A 27,509-nucleotide genomic window follows, 5' to 3' on the forward strand; every position below is an offset into this window, starting at 1 on the left:
GCACACTCGCTGGGCTCTGTGAGATCGCACCAGTGATCGTTTGGGTCATGTTAGGACTACTTTGTGGCTGCGCGAAGTTTCGCCTGGGCGGTAACTGCAACCAATGGTAGGACAGGTACGAATGAGATGACTTCTGCCCTCACCTCGCCTCTTCTTTACCATCGCCTACTGGCCGTTGATGTGTACTTGCTTGTTCGTGTGTATATGTGTGTGTATGCCAATCGACAATCTGCTGCTGTCTTTTGTCTTCCGAAAGGCTATCATTATGATTATGACGAATATTACGTATATTCTTTTGCCTACAATTATTCTGTATGGTAATGCATAATAATACTTCCATTTATACAAACATACACACATACATACGTATTTGAGCTGCACTTAGAGTACACATTGGTGGCATAAGTACTTGTACATGCTCGCAAATAATAAACAATATATAATTGCTTCAATTAATAATTGTATTAAATAAATTGATGTTTGGCTTTGGACCAAGACTCAAGCACCTCATCTTCAGATTCCTTTGCGACAGAACTGTGGCAGCTACGCATATCGCTCTACTCTGGATTCTGGGAGTTAAAGCTGGAGAAATTTACCTTCCGGATAGTGCTCAAGTGGTTAAGGAAGATGGATACCGGCGAACTAACTCACGAACATACCATCAACTCTATTTTCAGGTTTTCACATAACAATAGATCTATCGCTGGAGAATGTAGTCTCCTTCTTAACATTAGCACCGATAAGAGGGTAGTGGTATCACCCATGTCTCGGAACTGCCTCGGTCTCGAGACTAATTTAGAAGTGTGAAGTCGTATTGCCAAAATTCCGCTGTCGTGTTTACCATTGAACGACGGAGCCATCTGAGCTTCTCACGGCTAACCGTTGGTACTTATGAGTTCTCCTAGAAGGTGGTAAATGGCAAGTGGTCCCACGTGCTCCACCGCATTCGTTAGTTGTATGACTTCTACCCGGAGTACTTACATCAATTTTCGAGGGGGACTATGTAAATATGTAAATGTATACATATCCACCTCCACCACCAGTTGTAGTCAAGCTGAGAGTACCCAATTCAAATTTGGATTTCGTTCATCTGAAATATCTGCTTATAGTTCGCGAATTTTCTTTTTAATTATCAACAATGTCCCAAACGGGATTAAGTACATTTCGTTTTTTGCTAAGGAAATTTAAACCGCCATGCTAAGGTTTTCTACTTCGGTCTAAGTACTTCGTTTTAAATGCAGATCCACACGTCTCCAATAAGTAAATTGAGCTATTTACTCACAAATCGCAAATTGCCACTTTCGTTCATTAACTCTGGCATTCCACCAATTGGTTGTTGTTGTCACTGCTTTGGAGAGCCCCGGCACGGCAGCCAACATAAAGTGACGATCCGTCAACGCCACAAAGCTAGACGAGAGACTACAAAATAAATGGCACACACACACACACGTGCATGAAACAAAGGCACACGCGACCAAATGAAGTATGTATGTTTGTGTGCATGTATGAGGAGCTAAAAGTGGTATAAGAGGCTGACGAGCAGTCATTGAAATAAGTGCGGTGAATTATGAAATGGGTGTTATAAGTTTTGTACGGGCCAAGGGAGGGAAGTAAGAAAAGCTGTGGCGAACAAGGAATAAGAGAAATAACTTAATAAATAATAATAATAAATAATAATTATTTGTCATAAACGCATAAAGTTGTTGTTGGTTTCCATGTGTTAGCTGCTGATTTAGCAGATTGCAATTTTTGTGGAGTGCGTTCTCTCAAGGTCAGATGATTCTACAAAAAACGCATTTTCATTCTCCATAAGACTACAACACTAACAAAAGTGTTAATGCAATGAAGGCGCATGGAATTCGCTACTTGTCGTAATGTTAAGGATGTAGATCCACTGGTCACCTAATATAATTTATATAAATAAAGATCAGACTTTTAATCTAGTATAATAAATCCAAAATAAATGTGTTAGGTCTATAATTAAGCATTGGGCGTTTTTGACTCTCATTGATTTTGGGTTCGAATTTGAGTTTTTCATTTATCATTACGCTCTAGGAACCGTTCGTGAATTGAGTTTTTGACCATATGTGGTAGATCTTTTAAAAAGGAGATGGCTGTGTTCTTACATAAACTTTAGAAACTTTTCTTAAAATTTTATGGACCATCGATTTTTCGTAGAGGCTTTATGCAAGTCGAATACCAAGAAATGGAAATGCAAATTACAAAATGTGATTCAAAGCAGCTGTTTAATATTCGCCTATAATTTGCGAGATATCATATTTGATATTTTTAATGAGTTTACACCGTCGTGAATTGCGTTATATGTATGTATGTACATATGTATACATTCATACTCATATACATGTCCAATGTACCTACATACATATGTATCTAATAAAAAATGCATGAGCATAAGATTTTATTCATGTGCACACGCGTGTGTGTTTGTATGTTGCGATATGAAAATACATACATATTTCGTTCTTGGCAGAAAGCTTAAAAGGAAAACAAAAAACAACAAAAAAAATGAACGAAAAATGTCTCTGACACGCAGCTCTGCATTTGCACAGCTTGTAGTTTTTCTTGGTAAGTGTTCAAGAGCCAAAACTAATTATAATTGACAGGCAATATCTGACGAATAGTTGCACTTATGCACATACACCAACACACTTCTATATGCGCAAATACATCAGCAGACACTAGGAAAGCTTCCAAGCGGTATTGCATACGGATACGTGCATTTGACTGCATAGCTGCGCTCATTGCAACAGAAGCGACTGTTTATACACAGGAGACATTAATTTGCAACCTAACTGAGACGACGAGTAACAATTATTTATTTCTGCTGAGTAATTAGTTAAGCTGACGGCCCAAAGCCGCTATAGAAAACACACAAAAAAATACAACAACAACATGAATGCGGAGTTGGGAAAAGTAAAATAGTTTCTTAATTGCCCGGCAACGTACTGTCATTTTGAAATCTCCTACTCGAATCGTAGAGGTTTCAGAGCCCCGTCCACTTGGCTCAGCCAATCTGTATCATCAATGTTGGCGCAAATGCTTGACTACTCGTTACAGTTACAGAAAGGGTTACACCCAATGGTCAACCCCCTTTGGGCGTATTCACAGTTATGCAAACATTTCTATTTGTTGTGTCTATTATGGTCATGGTTAGGTTACTTTACACGCTTTTGCGCCCTCTGCATTCTTCAGGGTCTTGAACTACACTTCTAGCGGTTGGTTTTCAGCAAAAATGTACTTAGTTCTATATTAAAGTTCGTGATGGGGAGATCCATAGAAGAGGAGTTCAGTTTATACATATACAATTCGATTAACGTTTACGCACAAGTATTTAGTAAAAGCTTAGCGTTGATCAACAACTGGAATTGGAAGAAACTTTGAACGCAGGGCAAGAATTGGGAATTCTTCGATTTCCGAATATTACGTATGAGGTGATCTGAGCGTACTTGAGGGCCACATCACACCAGCTGTAACAACGCGCAACATTGGGATTCATAATATAGCTAGCTAATATAAAATATTTGAAATCTGACGAAAAGGAAAAGAACTCTTATAAAGAGATATATGTACATATAGTCATGTTACACCGTTGTCGAAGAACATGCACAACTCAGATAATAACAGGAGTGAATACCAACCGTTTTTAATTATTGAAGAAAACAAATTAATTACCAACGCACCTTTTCAACACCGATATAATGATTTCTGATGAATTTACATACTTACATATGTACACATATACATATACATGTATGCAGGTGAGTGCATCCCAAGCACCGCTCACATCAAACTCACTTAAGGCTGTGAGCATAAGTGTGTGTCTGCACGAAAAAATGCTGACAAAACAATGGTTGCATTCAACACTGTTATTTTACAACTCGCTGCACACATTTTACAATAAACGCAACGCACATTTGCATTCAGGGTTAAATTTCATACTTTTAATTGCTGCAAAGCAGAAACGCATCTACGAGTACGGACGAGTACGCGAGTGTTAAACAGCAGTGAGAGTAAGCCAACTGCCACTCACACACGCACACACGCACACACATCCACACATGCAAACCAACTAAGCTATTTACTATGTACGAGTTATTGGCAGCAATTAGCATGCAAAATATTAACATACAATTAATTGCAGCGCGCAGAGGAGCAAGCAGGCGCAGCAGGCGGCTGGGGCAGCGGCGTAATTGGGGCATCGAGTGAATGCAAACAAAAACTGTATGTTGCGCTCATCTAACCACCGGCGTATTTGCTTGCATTTAAATTTACATGCCTTTCTACGCTTCGAGGAATCGTGCGTACCCAAACACCCACGAATGCGGGCTGGTGGGGCGGCGTTGAGTGGGAGGGCGTACTGCATGCAAAACAGTTGCAAACTACATCAAATATGCACTAACTACCTTACAGAGAAACATTTTTGACTTCAGCGTGTAGTTGCCAGTACAGAAGCTGGGAAGGAAAGGCTGGTGCCGCTTGAGCTACCAGGCTAGCACTTGACGCATAACTTGTATGTATGTAAGTTAAAGTTCAGTTGTTCTGCATCTAAGAATCAGCTGAATTCCGCTACTACAGGTACAAATGAAGAAATGTCATGCTCAACATAATTTTTTCTTAGGAATCTTTATGAATTTCAGTTAGTATATTCTACATTTTAGCAGTTCAAGTATGAAATGATTGTCTACTTGATCCGTTATTGGAATATAGTCTGTCGAGTTAATGCTATCTTATGCTAGAAATTAAATTCATGTAGCTGCATTCAATATAGGCTTCAGTCAAGGTGCAGAAGTGATTTCCCTTTCATGATTTTAGGGTTTCTGACATTGCTGAGTGCTTGTTTGCGAAATTCAATACAAATGTGTATGTAAACAAGTTCATAAATTAAAGTAAATAACATCTGGATTCATATGTACATATATAGGCAGAAATTCAGTTGCTCCAGTATTAAGTATTATGTATACATATGTACACGCACATACATGCATATGTGTTAGTTAACTGAGGGAGCAATCCTTTTGCGCGTGAAGCACGCGCCAACTAGGACTAGGAGGATAATCGCAAAGGCAACTGTACAGACAGCGGATCTACGAAATGATTCGTTGTGTGTGTGTGTGAGTGTCAGAAGGTACACACACATGTGCACCTATGTACACGCATATAGTATATAGTAACAAATGCTAAATGATGATAAATGGCCACAGTATGAAATTTAAAATCCATTCAGTTAAACTTAAGCGTATGTATGTATGTATGTACAAACGCTTATGTATGTGCGGCGCGTGTGGAGATACTGCCAGTATTCACTTTTGAAATGCTTACTCCTTTTATCACTTCGCTTTTGCTTTTGTGTGATTACCTGCGTAATGTTCGGGGAATGAAAGTAACCCTTAAATTGTGGTAGAGGCACAATAACGCGTGCGCCGTATTGGGTTACATAACAGCCAAGTACGAGCAGTTATAGTTGCGCCTGCGCAGCACAAGGCAGCTTTGCCAACACTGGCAATCCTAGCGAAACTCGTGTTGACACATGGCATGAGTGCATCGTTTGGCTGTCGCCACGACTATCAGTGTTGCTTTCCCTCTACCTTGATTACGCCCTAATATGTGAACATACGTATATTGGGATGATCGCATCTCTGATAGGAAGCGGCGCGGGAGCACGCGTCAGCCGCATCAATGTGAGCACTGACAATGTTTATTCGATTTGTTGCCCATTTTCGATTTTTTATTTCTTCCGCGAATCCTTTCTACTCGGCCTTATTGTTGCCTTTGTAGCAATTTTAGGCAATGATCATCTGACACTGCGTGTATTCAGATGTGGTATTTTGTAAATCGAAGAACATAAATATGTATGTCTCTATAAATGTGTGTGTGTGAATTATATAAGCATATGTGCACCTACAAAAGGTTTAAAAGACACACACACATATATTTTTCACATTTATCACTAAATGCTGTCAAAGTAATTTTTTTTTTTTTTTTTTTAATTTTCATTGGCTGCAATGTTTTATGGAAATCCTTTGGAAACTTGGCAGCAAATCTTTCGCCAGGTTAATACATACATATGTACATGTGTATACATGTATGAAGATGCGAGTGAAATTATGAAATCAAATGCAAAGTAGGGTTGATATTCACGGTCGAAAGGGTGGTTCGATGCCACCCTTTTTAAATTAATTTTATTTGAATGCAATGGATTTCGCGCAGCTGCCACTTTCACTCGAACACGCGTGCGCGAATGTGTTTTTTACTATTTGATTACAAACGAAGATTCATTAAAATGGCTGATTTCCGGATATACATAGGTACATATAGATGTACCATATATGAATATTGTATTATGTATAAATCCATGTGTTACACATAAATGCTTGACAAAATGTATGGTATTGAAGAATTAACAAGAAACTCTTCTTCTTTACTGGCGTAGAAACTGCTTACGCGGTTATATCCCGAGGATGGAGTTATGTGTAGAAGTTCATGAAAGTGAGGAAAGTTCTCTGATCGTTATTTACTTGGGAGTGGCCAGAAACGATTCTTTTACATATGGCTAAAGTAGCTCACGACTTCCGGACCTAGTATGCTCTGGATAGCCTAAGAACATCGGTTTGAAGGCGAGCTAAAGTGAGAAGGCGAAATATCCCCTCCACAGGGTTGTGCGCTGGGTTTGGGACCCGCCACGTAACAAACGCGCCCAAACGGCCCTCAGATGAGAGACCACCCCTTTTTGATAACAAGAAATTACTATTTTTTAAATTATTAGTTTGATTTCCGAATACTGTCATATAAGAAAGAGAGCACTTTGCATATAAAAATGTCCATAAATTGATATTCACACGAATTCGTTCGCGGGTGGGTTCAAAAACCTCGCAAGCGCCAACATCATATGATCCATTTATGTGCAGAAAGCGCCGTTGCGCCGATGCGCAATTCTTCTAATTTTCTCCAGCTTATTATTATTGCTCAAAAATAGTTTCAAAACAGAAGAAATAAGTTATTGTGACTTGGCACGCAAAAAATCTCGCTTCGGTGAGTGGAGATAGCATGCGCGTACACACATGCGCCCACAAACACACATACATGCAAACAGCGTAATGCAATAAATGAACAAAACTCTACACTCTGCGCACTGAATGCACTTCTCGGCCAAGGCAATAAAAGCTGCCATGAACATTTTGCATACGTGCAGACTTTTCGCCTTTTGCCGTTTGCTGCGTGCTGCCTAGGCAGGGGCACTAAACCACTTTTGTACTATTTTAATTGCATGCATTTGCATACTCATGCATATGTAGCATTTGAAAGTGTGTGTGTGTGTGCTTTTCATTAGGTAATAATTGATCAGAACCGGTTTTCATCATAACTGTTAGTGTTTTTCAGAACTCCTGACTCTTTGTTTAATATTTTACGGATCTCTTGGTACAGAGAAGCAATTAAATATTTTATTTTTGAAAATGTGTGCGGATGACAACTCTCGAAATGGCTACTTTTTATATTGAGAGCAGCGTTGTAGCAATCATCCGATTTGCGTAATAAATGTGAGAAATTTTACGAAAACTGACTGTGGCAGCGGCATTATTCACCTGAATCTGCTATTGCAGATCATTTGCATTGTAATTTGCTCTGCATAGACAGGATATTCGAAGAAATGCACAAAGGCAAGGATAATTTGAAGAGTAAATCATTGCTGCATGAAAGAAGTGCAAAATAAGAAAGATAAATAGGATGGCAAGCATTCACTTTTACTGGCGGATGCATGAGCGCATGTGTGTGTGCGTGTGTGTGGGTACTCTGTTAGGGGTTCCTCCCAGTTTGTCGTTTGAGAAACCTGCTGTTCCCACGCTGACAAGGTGCCTTTGCCTTTACGAGCTGACAATAGTTGGCGTCGATACAGTTGCTGTTGTTGTTGCCTTCGCCAGCGCACAGTGACTTTGCCTTACACCTGGCCGTAACCATGCAAACGCTGGCTTTGTTGCAATCACATTGTGTTTTTGGCATTCTTCTCCTACCAAATTAATAGCAATTTTTCAATTGTTACACATACATACATAACATAACTGAAATATTGCTAAGTAAATGCATAAGTAGTTGTGCCGAATTGTTTTTGCAGCATCCAAATTTCCTTTCCTATTCGATAGAATTTAGTTTTACGCAAACGAACATAGAAACCGAGGCAGCTGGAGCCAGGTTCAGAGGAACATTCGTCGATTTTTGAAACCTCCTCTTTGACTACTTAGCATTCAAAATTAGTGAAAATATAATTCAAACAAAAAAAAAATATAATCAAAATTTTGGTGTTTTCAGTAACAATTTGAACTATTTAACCTAATTCTTTTGGATCGAAAGCCGAGTTTCTCTAATATTTGTGTACATTCCAGGCACGAAGGTATGGGAATATAAGTGCGCAGCTACATACATGCATACACCCACTAACACTTATGCAAGCGATTATGCATTTGATTGGAGTTTTTTATCGCTTGATTTTGATTTGATGGCTTTTACCCTTCGGGAGTGAGCGCCGCTGCCTATAACGGCATGCTGTTTTTTATGCGCCTATATATGTAAATCCACCCCTTTTTTGGGTATTTGAGCATATGCATAGTGCTTTCTCATATGCAGAGTGGAGGAAAAGGGTTCCAGTCCTGCTCGCTTTGCGTTTGATGGCAAGTGAAACGCCAGCAGCGCTTTCATTGGCATATACCGGTATGTGCTTGAGAGCGGTTTTGATTTGAGCAAAAAACGACAAGCGATATTAGGCAAGAATGTGTGCGCTCCATGGCTGCTTTTTTTCAGATTATGTAAATTTTCAACCCTTCTGCAATTTGAATATCCTTCGCCTATTTTTATATGCGAGCTAACTATTGGTTGCTTTTTTATTCACTTGTATATACATACATACATATGTACATAGAATACAGACATGTTGGATCTGTGCTTTATAAAGAGTTTTTCGTTTTGGTTTTCAAAATGGAGTTTGTGCTATTGGTATATTTTTTAAGATGAAATCAGAAAACCTTTCAAAACTTAATTTGCTAATCCATCGACTGATTTTGTGTAATATCAATATGCTAAAGTAAAGGAGGAAAGAAAAATAACTGGACCTTCAATAAGAGAAAGAAGAAGTAAATTTCTTTACATCTGTCACATTGTTTTCCTCGGGTAAAAAACAGTCTTTTTTCATTAAAAAATGAAATATAATATAACAAAGAAAGTCCTGAAATTTTTGGAAAAAAATATTTTCAACTCTGCCATTTTGACGCCATTTCCGGTGACCCCTCGGAAAAAAGATGCGCCCGCGTTGGCAGGATAACTCCTTACAGGATCATCTAAAGTGAAAAAATACGTGTTTTAGTCAAAACCTTACCTTAGAACTTGGACGAAGGAAAAAAACTGAAAACTGGATTTTTGGCAGACATTTTTACAAAAAAAAAGAAAAATTTCAGTGAAAATTTCGTGACTTTTTTTTAATAGTTGTAAACGAAAAAAATCCTCGGCCAAGTCTTTAAGAATTGTATCTCAAAGGACTGCGTAAAATTTCATGAAGATCAGCTGAGTAGTTCGCGAGAAATCTTGCCAACCGACTTCAAAAGCACAGACGGCGCAACTTAGCCTAGCTAGCCTCGAGCGCACAAGTTCTCAAGGCCGTAGCTGCGAAACTATTACTCGGATCAACTTGATTAGATATTCTAGAGGTGTTGTATAATTTAATAAGACAATAAAAAAGTTCGATTTTTTGAAAAACGTAAATCCATGGAACCCCTTAAGCACATATCATAATATTGAGGCTGTGGGGCTTAAGGGACAATCTTAACTGCTGCCACTTGTTTGCTCTCGGCTGGGCTACATAAAGTCAACTAAGCAAACGGACTTCAAATAATCGTTGTAATGGAAGCGCGTAGGCGGTAGTCAGATTTTATAAGATTCATCGAAGAAGCTGAAAGATTGAGACTGATATAAACACGCGATATACTTATGTATAATGAAAATTTAAAATTTAGAACTCAGTAGAATTTGTTTTGGCGATTAGTTAACCTTCTTCCAAATCGCTTTCTAATTCATAAGAAACTTACTAGTAAATGTAGATAATTCTTCGCGCACATACATATGCATGTATTTGTGTTTAAGTATTCTTTTGAAACAAAATAGTTTTGCGAAATTTTCCGTTACACAGCCAAGCCACTTGAAATTTAAGCCTTTCAGATTTTATTTCTGCGGGCAAAAAGTCACCGAATACTTCCGATTTTCGCAAATCTACTAACGAATACACACACATATACATACATACACACCGTGATTGCAAATATGTAGATACCCGCACATGCTTGAGAACTCAGTGAACATCATAATATCATTGCATTCTATGCAATTTGGCGCAAAATCGAATCATAAACGCTACTTTGTAACTGCTCGAGAGTTTGTTATTTCCGAAAGCTACCCCTATTTTTATATAACAAACTTGAGTTTTTCACTTTTTACATTTAATCATTTTTTGCATTTTTTCACATTTTCTTTATTAGTAGCGGCGCATGTGTCTGTGGTTGTGTGCGAGTGTTCGTTCAGCGCACTCAATAAGGCAAATCAGAATGGAGGGAACTTGCATGTAGCAGCATTTTTTAACGGTTCTGCCAACTCAGGTAGCAAACAGCGGCGCGGCCGAGTAAGCCGTGACGGCACCGACGAGCGAACGGGCCATCGAGCTCATCATATTGGTGTTAAGATTTCTTAAGAAAGTACCTTTTTCTTTGCTTATTTTTTATGAACGCTTTTCCAACGGTCGCTGGCAGACAGCGTTTACATTGATTTGCTTTTTATTGCAATTTTCTCTGAAATTTGTTCTGGCGTTTTTACTATTTTTGTGTATTTTCATTTTATTTCTTTTTGTAAGCGTTTTTTGTTAGGCTCGCTCTCACATAGCAGCGCTATTTCACAGTTCCAGCTCATTGTGCAGTCGTTACACAATCTGAGGGTAGATTTATGCATTTGTCCTGCTGCATGTGGCCTTAGCGTTGTGTGTGTGTGTGAGTGTTGATGAAAAAATGCATAGATTGCATTTACCGTTTTTTATTCACTTAATGGCTTTGTGTCCCTTTAAGGAGGAAAATCTACCGATAGTGCAGTAATGCCATTTTTAACGTACTTTCTCACGATTTCTCAGCATTTTTGCCGGCAACGATGAAGATAAAAAATAAATCTTCCAATTTTATGTCGCAAATTTTTTCGATCCCCCAAAATTAATGCAATTTTAAGGAATGCAGAAACGGCATTTCATGTCACCTATGCAAATAAGTTATGGCCCATCAGAAATTATTGATAAATTGTTTTAGGTTGACGGGGTGTCGCATCTGATTTTATTGGGTTGGTAATTAGAAATGTATCTATATATGTATGTCTATGCAGCTATCAAGATCAGACTTCTTCAAGACGTCTCCGCATGGATTTTAAACGATTTTCATACGGTTTTGAGTTCTTTAAAAAAACCCCGAACAATTCTATTTGTATTGGTATGTTGGAAATTTGCCGGAAAACTCTTTTCTTAACTATCCTATTCGACGTCTTTATGCTTACATGGTCATACTTTTTTACATCCTTGGCTTAGAACTCATCGGTAAAGCGAAACCATAAAACGTTCCAACAGATTGCTTGCATCTCATTCAATGCGCCAGTATTTTTAGTAAATGTATGTATGTATGAGTTTGAATGTATGATGCACGGCATTGCAGTTTAAATGCGAGGATTCCTGTCGCGGTTGACCAAAATTTACCTGCAACTGAATGCCAGTTTTTATGGTTTCTGAAAATTTTTACGATTGTTTCGTAGATCAAGCAATTGCTTTTCGTGCCGCTGTTGTTGTTCTGCTTAATTTTACAAGTTAAGAAAATCAAAAGAAGGTGAATATAATAAAAAGTGACTTTCTAGCGTTATTTTTTAACATTTGACTATTTGATGTTTCAATGAGGAAAAAACACTACTGCTTTATGCACTTTATGACTATTCGCTTGAAGTCCGGTAGGTCCATTTGAATAAAAATTAGAGTTTCTTTTCGGGCAAAAAAATTGTTGGTCATCAAATAGTTGGAAGCGTCCGTTTTTTCCAAGGCCATTTCATTGTTCAGTGAAACAAAGACGTTAATTAGGTTTGCGTTTTGCGCTCAATGCATCGAAACCAGCATACATACATATAAACATATGTATGTACATGTACATCAATGCGGTTATGCTTATAGGAAGGTTTGGTTTAGAAATTATAATTAAAAAATGCATACAATAAATAGTATGTACTGCTCTTGTACTTACAAAATTAAAAAAGCAAGAAAAAAACTTTAATTTCGGCTACACCGAAGCTATAATACCCTTAGCCGGAGCATTTCTGGCTGCATATATAGTATACATATGTACATATGTATGTATGTATATGTGTATAGTATACTTACATTTAAGTCTGAAAACGTAATCGGCCGTATCTGGTCCAAAAAAAATCAGTTTGTTATAATGGTCCGATATCGGCGGTTCCATTAATGGGCAGCTATTTGGGAAGAAAACGACGTTCGCCAAAATTAAAAGCAAAATCTTAACAGCTGAAGGACTAGTTCACGTACATACAGACAAACAAATGGACACGGCCATAACACGTCAGCTCGTCTTGCTGATAATTTCTATAAATGTCTACGAGAATATATTTAATCAGTACTCCAGCGTTTCGTTCAGGTCACTAGGACCTTAATGGCAAACTTAGTATATCCTCTTCGGGGCATATTGTAAGTGTCCAGTGGTGGTCTATAGTATATAATATCTCTCACAATTTCGCATGTACATATATACACAGAGATATGATCAAGACTTACATACTTTAGCGATCAATCTTTCATATATAGAATTTCGAAATTATTGATATTGATTACTGAATAATGAGTAAGATATTTTCAACTAGTTATCTTTTGTCTCAAATTCGATAGTAAATTAAAATTTGCATTATTGATTATGTTTGTGCAATATCTATTTGCCATTTCCTATGAAATATCCAATATATTTCGAACATGATGAAAATATTTATTTCCTTCTTAAAAAACCATAAGAAATTATTTCGAGACTAAGCTGGTGGCATTACATACATATGTATGTATGTATGTAGAACAAATAATAACCTGGCGTTATCGATGGATGTCAAGTTAAAAGTTATTATACATATTCATATAAGAATGAAAGGAGCTTATAATTAGAATGTTTGGAATGTTTGCTCTAGTATTTATTCAGTAAATTACATTGTGGATACTTGTATGTACATTCATACATATCTGCTTATGTATGTGAAATGGAATTATGACAATCAGAAATTCATAAAGCAGGGAATTCACAAAAAATAGTAATACCGAGTGGGTTTTCACAGCGAAGGAAACTCAAAAATTTAATATGCTGACCAATGAAAAACTTAGAACCCAGCAAATGGGGGCTTAGGCCACAGTATGTGCATATACATATATGTCCGTATGTATGCACGCTCATACAGTCGTCTCCATATAGACAGCTTTGCAAACTTAAATGGGATATCATGAATGTAGAAGTCCACATTTATGTATAAATACACTCATGCATACCTTTTGCACATATTTATATGCTGATAACAATGTGTTAGTACATATCCAGGTCCATAAAATTATATGCATATATGTACCTACATATGTATATGTGTGTGTACTGTGCCCAGCAAAAAAACCATCTATGTAATATTAAAGACAGTTTTCATAATGCAAAATGTACTTACATACATACATACGGATTTGTGCTCGTAGGTAAATGGATATATGTATGTATGTACATGTGTGCGAGCATTCAAATAGGCATGTGCATGTAAATATTAAATTCAGCTCCAATAGTGCTTTCGCCACCCTAGCCATCAGCCACCAGCCGCCAACCGCCAACCATCCGCAGACGCAGCAGAGCAGAAGCGGCAGCAGCAGTTGACATCAACAATCCCCATCGCTCCAAACAGCCGACATTCAAGTGCAAGCGCTTATGGCGAATGGCGAATGGCGTTGGCGAGCCCCACTTGTGCTTCTTTGTTCTCTGCTTGTTCTGTTGCGCACAACAGCCTCAGCAAATAAAATCACTAAATTTAAATTTTAAGCCACACCCACTGTGTCAGTCAGTTAGTGGCGGTAGCCGCACAATCCAATGGGTATAGTAAAATTTTAAAATGTATAAAATGTTGTTGGCGCGTGCTTTACAATCACACATACAAACTCATGCACATGTGCAGAAGCTGCCATACAAACAGACGTCACCCAAACACCACACTTTGGCTTCATACCTTGCCGAGAGTTAAACTCTCTCGACGAACTTGGCTCGAGTGCAGCACAGCACACTCACTCACCGACCAAACCAACACACTCACAAAAGCTATGCACTCTCTGAGAATGATAAGCATATGCGCTCAACTGCGCTGGAGCGCATGTGGAACCCATTTGATCCACATGGGGGATGTGGCTAAGAGCACGTCTCCTATTTGATTAAAATATGAAATATGTTAAACCTAGAGGTATAATGGAAAGATTCTATTTGAACAATGTCGGAGGTGTAAGTAATAAAAAATGGATCTTCAATTCTTCTTTCATGCTTTCCTATTTGCTACACTCGCTAAATGCTTGCCTCTCTTTGAGCGCATAGCTCATAGCTCTGTAAGTATGTGTGTTGTATCCGCAATGATTCGCACTCATTCATTGTCGGATGTGGAGCATTTGAAAAGTAGCGATGTCAGTTGGGGTTTCGTCGTTAAACTAGTTAAACGCGTTTTGTCTTACGGATTCTCTAGTAAACACAGAGCCATTCGCATTCGTATTCGCATTCGCCGGTTGTGAGTAGAATTCGATTCTTTTGTGGACTTCATCCCCGAAACGACACTTCAAGCAGCGCATATCCATGTTTCCCCTAGTGCGAGAACTCTAAAGAAAGACAAAATTCGCCAAAGCAAGAAAACAGAAAGAGTGAAATCATATATAAACGTGCCGGAGTTTGGGGTAGAAATGAGAATTTGCCTTCTCAAACTCGGAAAGTGTTCAATCAAGTAAGAAAATGCAAATGCGACTGCACATACACCTACCAACTCGTATCGCCCTATGTAGCAACGCATACATTTATGTGTCAAACTTTTGGCGAACGCAATAAACTAAGTTCATGGGAATCATAAGGAAGACCGGCCAAAACAGTTGTAATTCAGTCACGCCAAGCGTCAGACCTTCGAACAGTTGAGTCTCCAACAATTTGAATATCGAAGATTGTCTGCTGAAGCACATCTTCATCGCTGTTGACATCCTGACACTCGAATAAAACTACACGAAAACGCAGTAAGAAAATATGTAACATACCGAGTGTGCGAGCAGGAACTCGAACTACATAGGATTGCATTGCATTACACTAATCAAGTACCGCACTGCATAAGTATATGTGTCATCAGCTCCACGAGCATTTCACAGTTTAACCGTTCAAAGGCGATAATGTGACTCCAATATATGCGTCTAAGACACGAAACATCTGATTACACGGCAAGCGCGTGAAATCTCGAGCCAGTTAGTTGATAACAACAACAACGATTCATAATCATTAGTAAACATTATTGGAAAGCTTAGCCAGCGACGTCGAGAATCGAGCGTCGAGCATCGAGGTGTTTTGTGGGAAATCATCTTATCGGTATTTTAGTTTTCTGCGAAACACAAACGCGCTAGGTCACGCTCACCACACAAGCGCTCAGACACTCGAGCGGAAAACAACTCCGAGTACAAATGTGAAAAGTAATAAAGTAGAGTACGTGTAAATCGAACGCAAAAACAAACTTAAACATTCCCTCGGTTACTCAATTAGTTACGAAATATAAACAGTATAGTGACAACCCAAGACTCATTTAAATAATATCGAGCTAGTTTAGATATAATAATTAGATAATTGATCGGAAAAGCAAAATATTTCGGTGCATAATTCGTGAAAATGGTTATGTCGGAGTTACGTTGGAGCACAGGACCTAAAGACAATAACAATTCGTTGAAGCATGATCTGTTGAAAACACCGACAAGTGGGCACATAATGCAGAATAGATGTAAGTAAATACGAATATATCCTACATACATATATACATACATACATATTGGGGCATTACAAGCCCCATAAAGTTGCATTGTTTTGAAGTGATGTTTTTGCATGAATTACTAACCTAAATTAAGTGATAAATATTGTTGACTTTGGTTAGTTCACTCACTTGTTTACTCAAGTTTTCAAATTTAGATAACAAAAATCGTAAGAAAATCACAAGGAGAACGTAATTAAAGTCTTAAGCTTTAGAAAATAGACAAATAGTCCGGCAGCAGGAGGTTAAATTATGTGGTTATGATAGCTTGATGTGGAGTAAAAGATGTAAAAGGGAATAATTTTCACCGACGTAAAGTGCTCGAGTTTTAAAGAAAATTAAAAAAAGTAGAACGCAGCTCTCTAGTGGATATCTGGTAATCATGTTTTGTGCAGAAGCTTTTTCCAATGAGTCTCATTTAGCCAAATCATTCAGTTAACTATGTAAAGGTTGAATATACTTAAGTGCAGTATTTGGTTGAATCGGTAATGCATTATGGAAAGGCAAATATGTGTTCAATTCAATGATTTTCTGAGGGAAGAAACTGTTATTTTCACACTTCACTAAAACCCTTAAAATTAATAACAACAGACGAATAAGAAATTAGGTGAGCTGAGACATAATAAAATATGTGCATACATATATGAAAAACTGATTCCTTCCATTCTATATCGAGTACATAGGATGCACATATGTACATACTTACATATATGCGAATTATTTACAACGTGTTGCTTTAAATATAGTATATTTATAACGACCACACACCCACAAAAGAGTTCATACACACACACATCACAAACTGTAATATGCTCCACTTACATATGTACATATGCACATCTATGTGTATGTTTGTATGTACATATACTTATATTTCAACAAATCATTTCTTAATTTAATCGCAAATGTTGTAACAGTTAGACGTATTTTGTCAGGTTACATGCCCATTATTCAGAAGAATTGACAAGTGTGTTCCGTTACATGTGCTGGGTACTCATTTTAGGTTATTAATAATAACTACTGCCGCAATAAATCTGACAATCGGCTAATAAAATGCCAGTGGAGATAGTTGTTGGTGGAAACAAGTTGATATGGTTCTTTGGCGCAGTTTCCGTAAGACTTTAACAGTTACTCATTTGTCGCCGGCGATCGTCGCACTATGATCCAACTCTTACATTCACCAATACACACACACACACACACACGAACGCCATTATGAAGCCCACAGCCCAGCTACACCGCCCCACAGCTACCGGGGCCCCATTATCAATGCTTTCTTTTGAGTTCACACTTTGTGCTAATCATTTTTATTAATAAGCGCTGAGCACTTTGACTGAAATCTCGATTTCTTATCGAGCGTTTTGCCAATGACTTTATTTTCGTTTGTCATGGGCACATTTTTTGGGCTTTTTAATTTGCTCCTAACATACAAATATTGACTGCTGCTGCTTTTCCTTCGGCTGTGCGTGTGCGTGTGTGTATAAGCTAATTCTTCATTTAGTTTGTGATCTAGTCATAATCGATGTCACCGGTGGTTTGTTTAACCATATACGAATTTATTTTACCTTATTGTATAGTTGTACAGTTTTTGACAACTATATTGATTATCCGTTAGATTGTCGTCGTCAGATAGGTGGCAGGTTAGTACACTACATAAATATCTAATTATTATTTTTAAATTGATTACGTATAATATGTCAGACGGCTATTTTAATATGAAGTTTGCATCGCAGATAAATGTTATAAATAATATTTAGACAGACGGGAAGTAATATATTATCTATGTGGTGGGGTCTACCCCCACCATCTTTATTTATAAAAATTAATTTAAACGATTCCATTTATTAAATAAAACGTACCGAAAGTAGCATAAATCATTGTGATTGCGTCCCGCCGACGGTTTTTGCCACTTGTTGACTTTGCATGTCCACCATTCAGAGCAACATTTGGAGGCAATGTCCTTGCTTGAGTAAAGTGTATGGCTTAATGCATACATAACATACATACATATGTACATGTATATGCAGAACATAGTAAGCACCTTAATGTGTATTTACATGCGCAAATGTATGGGTGTATGTATGGACATTTTCTGAACATTAATGCAACCATAAATGCACAACATTGTTAGTGTTTCTATTTGAAGGCTAACATTAATATTGTAATAGGAATTGAAGCGCACTCCAAAAGCTCAAAAAGCTCGTAAAAATGAAAAATACTAACGCGTTTTACACAGTTGCATATTTAAATGGATTTGTGGATGAATCACGGCGCATCTTTGGTAATGGCTACATGGACAACTAGCTGGAATTGGCCGAACCCTAAAATGCATTGCGTTGCCTTGCAATATATTTACCATATACATATGCATTTCCGAATCTGTAGCGTGACTCGATTTCGTTTCTAACTGATGTTGCAAAAATCATATTTTAAGGCAAATAAAATGTTGTATGTCTAAGTACACTCGTGTGGAATACAACTGCATACACTGAGTTGGTATGCTATAGTTATTAATATCAGTGGCTTTAGGAGATTACATGGGTTTCGTTTAGCAAAAATACGTCCATTCTAAATAACTTCCATTTTTTACACAAAATATTAAATATTTTATTCAAACCTTCTATTATTCCAAAGATACATATTGTAAACAGTCGTTGTTCAACAAAAAAATTTTCCTTGAAGGTCTTGTCAATTATATTGTATATCGAAGACTTGTGTAATATTTAATAGGAATCGGTTGAGTAGTTCTCTAGATATCTTGACAACCAAAACTATTACTCGAATAAACTTGAGAACTTCTAGAGATATTATAGAATTAAATAAGAAAATAAAATATTTTTCTTGTATTTAAAAAAAATGCTCTTATTGAAAACTATTTGGTTTTGAACACAAAAATTAATGTGTATATTTTTTTGGCTTTCAGATATCAGCCGATTGGCTCGATCGCCTTCGCCACTGCAATATTCTGGTAAGTCCTTCCACTATACTTATTAAATAATTTCGATCACTGAACGGGAACTTTCAACAAAACAGTAATGTTTCACTTAAGTCTACAAAATATGCTTTTTAAATTCAGACCATTCACCCTATAAGTATGACAAATAAAAGTACCGACAAAAATAAATAATTAAGTGAGAGCTCAACTCAGAGCATTCCATTGCAAAACATAATGACTCAAGGCGTTTATTAACGTTTAACCGCAATAACCGATGGAGCACCTGATTTGAACTCGACTTAAGCTGTTCTTCCGTTCAAGAACTGAGAAAGTTTTTAATGCATAGATAGGTGGCAGTGCAGAGCAACTGCTAGTAGGAAACTGCCGTTTGATGTGATACCAAAATGTTATCACAACTCCCAAGCATAAGAGTATATGTATGTGTGTATGTGTGCATCTATTTGGTTCATAAGAAATTTTGTATCGCTTGCGCCCCTCCCGTGTTCTTCACCAGCTCATCTCCACGGCTGCTCGGCTCGGACAGAGCAAGCTGGTGTGTGATAAATTTACGATTTGTCTTTCAATGCCGCACCATATGAAAATGCTAAACAGACCTTCGGACCAAGAGACCTTCTGTTGCTGTTTACTGTTGTAAAACATCTGCTCTCATACACACTGGCTGCAATAAATATTCGCTTAGTTGGAAGCAGACTTTTTGAGGGCTCAAATGAAATCGAAATGAATCAATTTTTGTAGCTCATATTGTTTTCAACGATGAATGGTGGAATGAACATATTTATTTTATAGTACTATTAGATGCTTTTGCTTTTGTGTGAGCAGCACACGCAGATGTGCACACACACGTACTTGAGGAGCTGAGGCGGAGCTCGCAACCCTTGCCTGGAGTGCCTAGCGCAGCACGCGAGTGCACTGCAAACATACATACATACAAGTAATGTAACAAACCCGCGTGCAAACAAACATATAAGTTAATAAATGTACACACACCTAGGCACATACATATGGTATATGAGGGTTAGGAATACTGGTAGGGTAGGGAATATGGACTCGACCCTTTCGTCGCTGCCGTTGTTGTCGTAAACGACACGCGTCTTTCGCACTTTCGATTTTCACTCCTTCAATAACAAGAAAATGAAATCTGTCGCTACTTAATTTGGCTTTAAAGAGGTTCGTATAAACTTGTATGTGAGGATCAAAGGATGATCGCGCTAAAAGACTGTTCAGTTATCATAACAAGCAATCGATTGAGCGACGATCCTGCGGGTATTGTTCCTTCAAACAAAATCTGGGGAGCTGCCGTCGGCGCTTTTCACCTTGAATAAGGAGGCGCAGGAGCGCCAGGCTGAGGTCATCATTGGGTCGATTGCGCTCCTGGTAGATGCAGAAGCACCTACACATCGTATTTCAGAAATGTATTCGACAGAAACGTAGCTTTTTCATAATTTTCTCCTAAAAATGCTCCTTTAAGAGAAACTTCATATTTGGATATAACGACCTTAACAGTATAATAAGTCCACTATCAATAGGTGCGCGACCTACACAAGTAAGAGGGCTTCATAAGTGTGCATTTAGTAGTTCAATACGATGTTTCGGTTGGCAATCGATTTAGCAAGTCCAGTAAGGGACATTTTAAATTTGGGTATGTTTTCAGTTATTCATACATACTCATATTTATATTCAGTTATATGAGAGCGTATTATCAGGAATAACTGCATAAAGTGGTGTATGTAAATTTAATATTCAACCGGTTCATTATTATTCATAACCCTATTCGATGTATGTGGGGTCAAGAATTTGCAATTCACACTTGGCTGCATTTGGGGTTTCGTGGTGCGAGTGCGAGATTTCTACAAATCGGCGTATCCTTTCCGTTGCTGAATTTGGACTTTTTATGAGAGCACATATTGAATATGTGCATGTAAATATGTAGTCTCATTTGAAATTCGCACAGAAAATGCAAAAATGTGTGTGTTGGTGCACACGCAGTTATGTTTGGTGTGCCTTTTTCGCTCTGCCCCACCACAGGCAGAGATTTGCCAATATTTGGTGCTATGTGATTGAATTTACATATTTTCAGATTCCTTTACGAGTGCAGGCGCTCTTATTGGGATTGCATGCAAAGCATGCAAACTTGGGCCACATGCTACTGACCAATCTGTGCTTTTATGGGATGAGTCCAAAGGACAGTGGCGCACGCCAAAGTGGCTTAGCTGAGGGGTATGTGTTTGAATTTCTGCTGGAAGATGACGACAAATGGACAGATTAAAGACAGTATCTTAGGTTTCTAATTAGAGCTGTATTTCAAGTGTAGACTTGCTCCCCTCCTGTGCATAGAATCGCATGTGGCAAGTGGCGCCACTGCTTTTACCTCTTCGCATATGTAGTCAGCACATCATCTGAATACCAAATATTGCACGTACATTTATTTATAGGAGTATGTAAAAATTGAGAATTCTCCAAATGGTCAGCAACATATGGGAACGGAATTACGACCACGGTCCGTTCAGTCAAGTAAGTCATCAAATCTGAAAAGGACTTTACTGCCACATGATAAATAAATGCATGCGTCTCCGTGGGTATGTAAATGTGTATTGCAAGAGCTTACATACAAGCGTTTACTATTCAAATTCTATTCAAATATTTCACAGTCATTCAATTGACATCACAACATGGAGGTAATATGTATAGTACTATGAGCAAAAAATAGTAAGACTTTGTTCATAAAAAAAATCTTAATTCATACTTCAAAATCTAAGTCGTCTTCCTCAAAGTTATCCAGCTTGGCCAAACACACTTGTGCCAAGTTTTTTTCCAATCTTCGAAACAGTTTTTAAAGTAAATTTCCGCAATAGCCTTCAATGTGCTTAGCGATTCACAACTCACGAAGAATCAAAGCAGTATGCGACTGTGTATTGTCGGGGTTCTTTTTACGAATAGCTTCGCGCAAACGACGTATACGACTGAAATAGTATTTCTTGTTGACAGTTTGGCCCGTCGGAAGGAATTCGGAGTACACCACACCTCTATAATCGAAGATAACTGTCAACATAACCTTGATTTTTGAATTGTTTTGACTTTTTTTCGGCTTCGGTTCATATTTGCCACGATATTTGGCCGATTTACCGTCTGCTTCCGGGTTGTAAGCATAAATCTAAGACTAGTCGCCAGTGAATATAAGTTTCTAGATATCCTGGAAGTCGCCAAGCATTGTTTCACAGACGTTAACGCGACGATGTTTTTTCGAAAAAATGGGTGATTTCGGAACCAATAGTGCTTTCACTTTTCTTAAGCCCAAATAATTTTTCAAAATGGTTTTCACTGATCCTTCCGATACTTCAACGTTCCCAGTAAGATCTCTAACTGTTAATCGTAGATTCTCAATCACCAATTGCTTTATTTTATTGTCGAGTTGATCATTCGTTGGTGTTGATGGCCGTCCTGTACGTGGTTCCTCGTCGACACGTTCTCGACCCTCTTTGAATAATTTGTACCAATCAAATTTCCATCATTTTGAAAGTTTCGGAACTTCTTTGTGGAATGCACTTTATGTACTTCAGAAAAACAAGCGTTAACTACTCAATAATGATTATTTGATTTGACATTTGGCATAGATGTCACTGATAGTAGAAAAAAGTACTTCGAAGAATTTGGAGTGTGCGTCTAAATATTAATCGACTTATATAGGGTTATACAAATGGCCTAAATATTCAATTGGTAAGTTTCTGGATGAAATTAAAAGAACTAAATGCATGGGCAACCTGATTGCACTAAGCGATTGACCGTCTGGTGCCTTGATTTGGCAGTTGATCACTGTTTAATACCACAGTTTTCATTTGAAAGCCTGGGACAAGTAGCGCAATTGAATAATTTGTAAATTTGTAAGTTTTATATAAATATATTATATTTATTTATACATATGTATGTACATATGTCTGCGCGTTCGTGTTTTTCCTTGAGGTGGCTACTTCAGTTCTTTAAAATTCAAAAACTCAAACATTTGAATGGCGAAATGAAAAGAAAACACCACAACAGCATTTCGTCTCCAATATTGCCATTCTCATCCCCACTCCCGTCGCACGAAACCGAGAAACCGAAATTTGCACATTTTCACAAAACAACTGTCGATTGCGACATCGGTGCGCCTGAACGTGGGTAGCTGTTTGCGAAAGATTTTCACTTATTTATGCCGCACAGAGGGCCGGAGCGGGGTGCTGAGAGCGAAGGTTGAAACTCAGCGGACTATGAAATTGACCACATTTAAAAAATGAGAATGAAAATGAAAAAAACATAGTGTGTAGTTTTCTTTGCGCTTTCCTCCGCATTTCGCATAGGGAAATTGTGTTTGCTTATGTTAAAATTATGCAAAAGGTGTAAGCATTGACGTTTCAACCACTCGTGCCATGTGTGGGTTCCGTCTCTTCAGAGGGATGCATCACACATACACACCCGCACACTTTAAATATGCTCACATGTGCTTTGCCGGGAACTTTGCATAGTTAAGTTGAATTTTTATGAAGCGTTAAACTAACACAAAATGGTCATTTACAAAGTAACCAAAGTCTGAAAGGAGTTTATGTGCCCCGCATAAGTAAACATATCGATTGAGCTCACATCAAAGGAGCACGTGCGAACTGAAAGGTTTTCCAAGTATTTGCCCGAAAATTTACATTTACATTTTCATTTCACTTTTAATTTGCATTTATATTTCTTAAATAGTTACCATTAAGGCATCAAATTAACCCCCACTCTCTTTCGTTTTAACGCTTTAGCGTCCGATTGTGGGGACAATAATTCGGTAGCGGGGAATTCTAGTGATCGCTGCTTGTCACCGCAGAGTCCGCCAATATTTGCTACGCCACAGGACGAACACCAACAACATCAGCTGCCAACCCTAAAGTCCCACCTGTTGGATGTGTTGAACCGAGGCGACACTACGTTGGAGTGCAAATTAGGTGTTGCCAAAGATGTTGAGCATATGAGGGACACAGAGTCCGGTGCGCTTAACTTAACCAGTGAAAGTTCGCGCCAAAGTTTGCAATCACCGTCACCGTCCTTGAAATCGTTGCGCGCCGGCCGCTCTACACCTACAACGTCCGCTTGCGAAAGTGCGGCACTCTGTTTTACCAACAACACATATCCAATGCCAAATATTTCCTCGCAACAGGCGCAACTCGCTGTGGCGGCGAGTGCAGGCCTGGGCCTTGGCAGTCCGCTGTTTCCCCACGCACTCAACACCTCGATCTCACCGCAAGACTTTACACAGTTCCAGCAGGCACTGCAACAGCAGCAAACCGCATTGCACCAACAATTTCAGAGCTATATAGAGATTTTGCGCAGCGGTTCGTTAGGCATATCGCCAGATGACCCGAGCATGGCCACTCAAGTTGCTGCCGCTCAGTTCCTATTTCACAGCCGTGTGCAGGCGCTCACTCAGGCAACGCAGCAACTGCAGTCTCTTCAGAAGCAGCAGGAATTGCAGAAACAATCCCATCTCCAGCACCAACAACAACAGAGAGAAGAAACTTCAAAATCTTGTAATTTGCACACTTCAACGCCGGCCCACACGCCCGTACAAAGTCCCGCGTCATCTCCACTGCCGCTACAAACGAATTTTAATATGAATGCGCATAGTCAAATAACGCCGCCCAACCCGGGCACTAGTCTGAAAGTGAGTGGGATTCTTACGCCGAATACGATCAGCGGCGCCCCACAAACGCCTCAAATGCTAAAACATGCTGGCGCCGCTCAACGCTTGGCTGGGGAACCGTCGCCAGAGGAAACCACAGATCTCGAAGAGCTTGAACAGTTCGCCAAAACTTTTAAGCAACGTCGCATCAAATTGGGCTTCACGCAGGGCGATGTCGGCCTAGCCATGGGCAAACTCTACGGCAATGACTTTTCACAGACGACGATTTCGCGTTTCGAAGCCTTAAATCTGAGTTTTAAGAACATGTGTAAGCTGAAACCACTGCTGCAGAAATGGCTGGAAGACGCCGATCGAACGATACAGGCGACCGGAGGGTAAGTGTTTCCAAAACTACAAATCAAGTACATAAACATCAATTCAGAGCTCGCGATATCGTCTTTAGAACGATAAACGACAATAATTGTAGAAAGCTTAAGACTTAAAGAGTATAACCGATGGGGGTTTCTCTAAATAGCATATATACTTACATATATAATTAGATTTTTTCAACTTAAGGTTTTGCTTATTGGTGTTTTCCTTGTATTTCTTTAATCCACAGCGTTTTCGACCCAGCTGCATTGCAAACAGTGAGCACGCCCGAGGTTATGGGGCGCCGCCGGAAAAAGCGCACTTCAATCGAAACCTCGATAAGGGGGGCTCTTGAAAAGGCCTTCATGATGAATCAGAAACCCACAAGCGAGGAGATCAGCCAATTGGCCGACCGACTGTGCATGGAAAAAGAGGTGGTGCGCGTTTGGTTCTGCAACCGACGGCAGAAGGAGAAGCGCATCAATCCGTCAATGGACAGCCCGACCGGGGACCACGGCAGTGAGTCGCCTTACATGATGATGCAGTGAAGCTTTTCTCTTCATGCATAAACCAGCAGTAAGACTATGACTAAGCCTACAACTATTTCGTATTAAATCAGGCCATCAAAATAATGATCCGGATATACAGCATCCCGATATACATACATACCTCTGAATGGATGTGTGTGTATGTTTAACAAATTTTCGACATATGTTTGCCTGTGGACTCGTACATATGTGAGACGAGGGGTAAATGTAAATTGTACGTATGAGCACACATATCTACGCACTAGGCTTAAAGCCTTCCAGGAGAATGGTCCGCACACATACACACGCAGATATGTATACGAATTCCTAAGGTGACTTGCATCTTGAATTGGCGCAGGCTTTTATATGTGCTTGTGTGCTGTGTTAAAAGCACTTATTTAACAATAAATAATATCGGAATATTATATAAATTTTAGTGTATATAGGCAATATGGATATTTTATGAGGAAGCTGAATATGTTTTATTGCTAAATGATAGATCATAACTAAAGTATTTTTGTGTGCAACGTTTATGAAATAAGTTACTATTCTAATAACTGGTGTTTATTTGTAAATGTCAATGTTTCTGGTGAATTTGTGTTAGTTAGGTAAATAGTATTAAGAATAACGGAATAACCAGGGGTATTTTGCAACAGTTTCAACACAAACGCACACACACACAAATAACTGTGTGTGTAAATCAGTTTTAAAGAACATAATAAAACAAAAAGTGAACTTTGTATGTGAATACATATGTATACTAGTATGTAATCATAACTTACATAGCTAAGATTGGGAAAGCTGTATTTCACCGAGACATTTTGTGAAGCATAAATCGTGCTTTGAACGGATATCAACACAGTCGAGTTTAGTTCAAGAACTTTACCATATGCATTGAACATATGTATGTATGGTATATGTGTGGATCGTCTCATCTATGTACAATACGTATGTAAGAACTTTAGTCTAGAATAAGTTACTAGCATTTAGATTATATTTATTTGTTTTAATACTGTGATAATAAGTAGAGGTTTATTGAAAATCTTCATAAGGAAAATTCCTGTATAAATTCCACGAAGATAATTTATTGCAGTAAAATAAAAGTATGAAAAAACAACAAACACTGCGAGTATTTATTTTTACTGTGTTGAATTAGTGAGTGTCACAAGCAGGTGTTGTTGCAGGTGCCCTTCTGTGGTGGTTTTGTGTTTTTTACGAATAGGAAGCATCGAAAGCCGGAACACCATGTCAGTGTGAAACTGTGGAACTTTAGTCCGAACTAAACCTCCTACTGTCTTGTAACGATCCCCACTTCTATTGGTAATTGAGGTAATTCGTCTTAAATGCGGAGAACAAAAAAAATATATTTGGGAACTGTGCTATCGCTGTACGCTTTAACGAGCTTTTTCCCATACTTTAAGTGCAAGCCTTAGCTTGCGCCCACTACCCAGGTTAAGGCTTTCGACATGCTGGTGGTAGTGGGCGTATAAAACCCTTTATAGCTTGCTCTTTTGTTGTCGCATTTTGAGAGGGTGTAGGAACTATAATTCGATGAAAATATCCTTGAAAATCACAAATAATGATCAAATAGGTTTCTCTTTCTTAGACCCTCAGTTAAATTATCAACAATTTAGAATGACAGTAATTCACAAGTTTTCATCTAATTTGGTCCAGAAAGACAACTTGAACTCCAAATAATAAATATTGTATGTATGTATGTATGAATTCCTACAATTATGCTTTGGCTTTTGATTATAAGAAGGCGTATTAATAAGAAAACGCTCCAGCTCTGAAAGTATTCGACGCAATACCCGCCGGGGGAAGCAGAGGAAGAGGAGGACCTCCACTCCGTTGGAGAAGAACCTGACTTTGCTTGGAATCTCCAATTGGCGCCAATTTGCGA

At 38.5% G+C, this 27,509-nt stretch overlaps 1 protein-coding gene and 1 long non-coding RNA gene across 3 annotated transcripts in view; one reads left to right on the forward strand and one right to left on the reverse strand.

The window, feature by feature from the left end:
- LOC126752367 (uncharacterized) overlaps positions 1–27,509 on the reverse strand; it is a 196,534-nt gene that overhangs the window by 25,857 nt on the left and 143,168 nt on the right. The gene's annotated exons all lie outside the window — the stretch shown is intronic.
- On the forward strand, positions 14,657–26,718 carry LOC126752355 (protein nubbin-like). Its single transcript, XM_050463088.1, has 4 exons — positions 14,657–16,101; positions 19,052–19,096; positions 23,854–25,105; positions 25,330–26,718. Exons 1-4 carry the CDS (start codon positions 15,993–15,995, stop codon positions 25,625–25,627), a joined length of 1,704 nt encoding a protein of 567 aa, XP_050319045.1. The 5' UTR covers positions 14,657–15,992; the 3' UTR covers positions 25,628–26,718.

Source organism: Bactrocera neohumeralis, chromosome 3 (genome assembly GCF_024586455.1).
Source record: "Bactrocera neohumeralis isolate Rockhampton chromosome 3, APGP_CSIRO_Bneo_wtdbg2-racon-allhic-juicebox.fasta_v2, whole genome shotgun sequence".
In the NCBI taxonomy this organism is placed as follows: domain Eukaryota; kingdom Metazoa; phylum Arthropoda; class Insecta; order Diptera; family Tephritidae; genus Bactrocera; species Bactrocera neohumeralis.

What these genes read in the sequence shown, in the direction of transcription:
- LOC126752355 (XM_050463088.1), top strand. Translation starts at nt 15,993, where the DNA reads ATGGTTATGTCGGAGTTACGTTGGAGCACAGGACCTAAAGACAATAAC. An exon ending in TTCGCCACTGCAATATTCTG is followed by an intron (nt 19,097 to 23,853) that starts GTAAGTCCTTCC and finishes TTAACGCTTTAG; the next exon opens with CGTCCGATTGTGGGGACAAT. An exon ending in ACGATACAGGCGACCGGAGG is followed by an intron (nt 25,106 to 25,329) that starts GTAAGTGTTTCC and finishes TTTAATCCACAG; the next exon opens with CGTTTTCGACCCAGCTGCAT.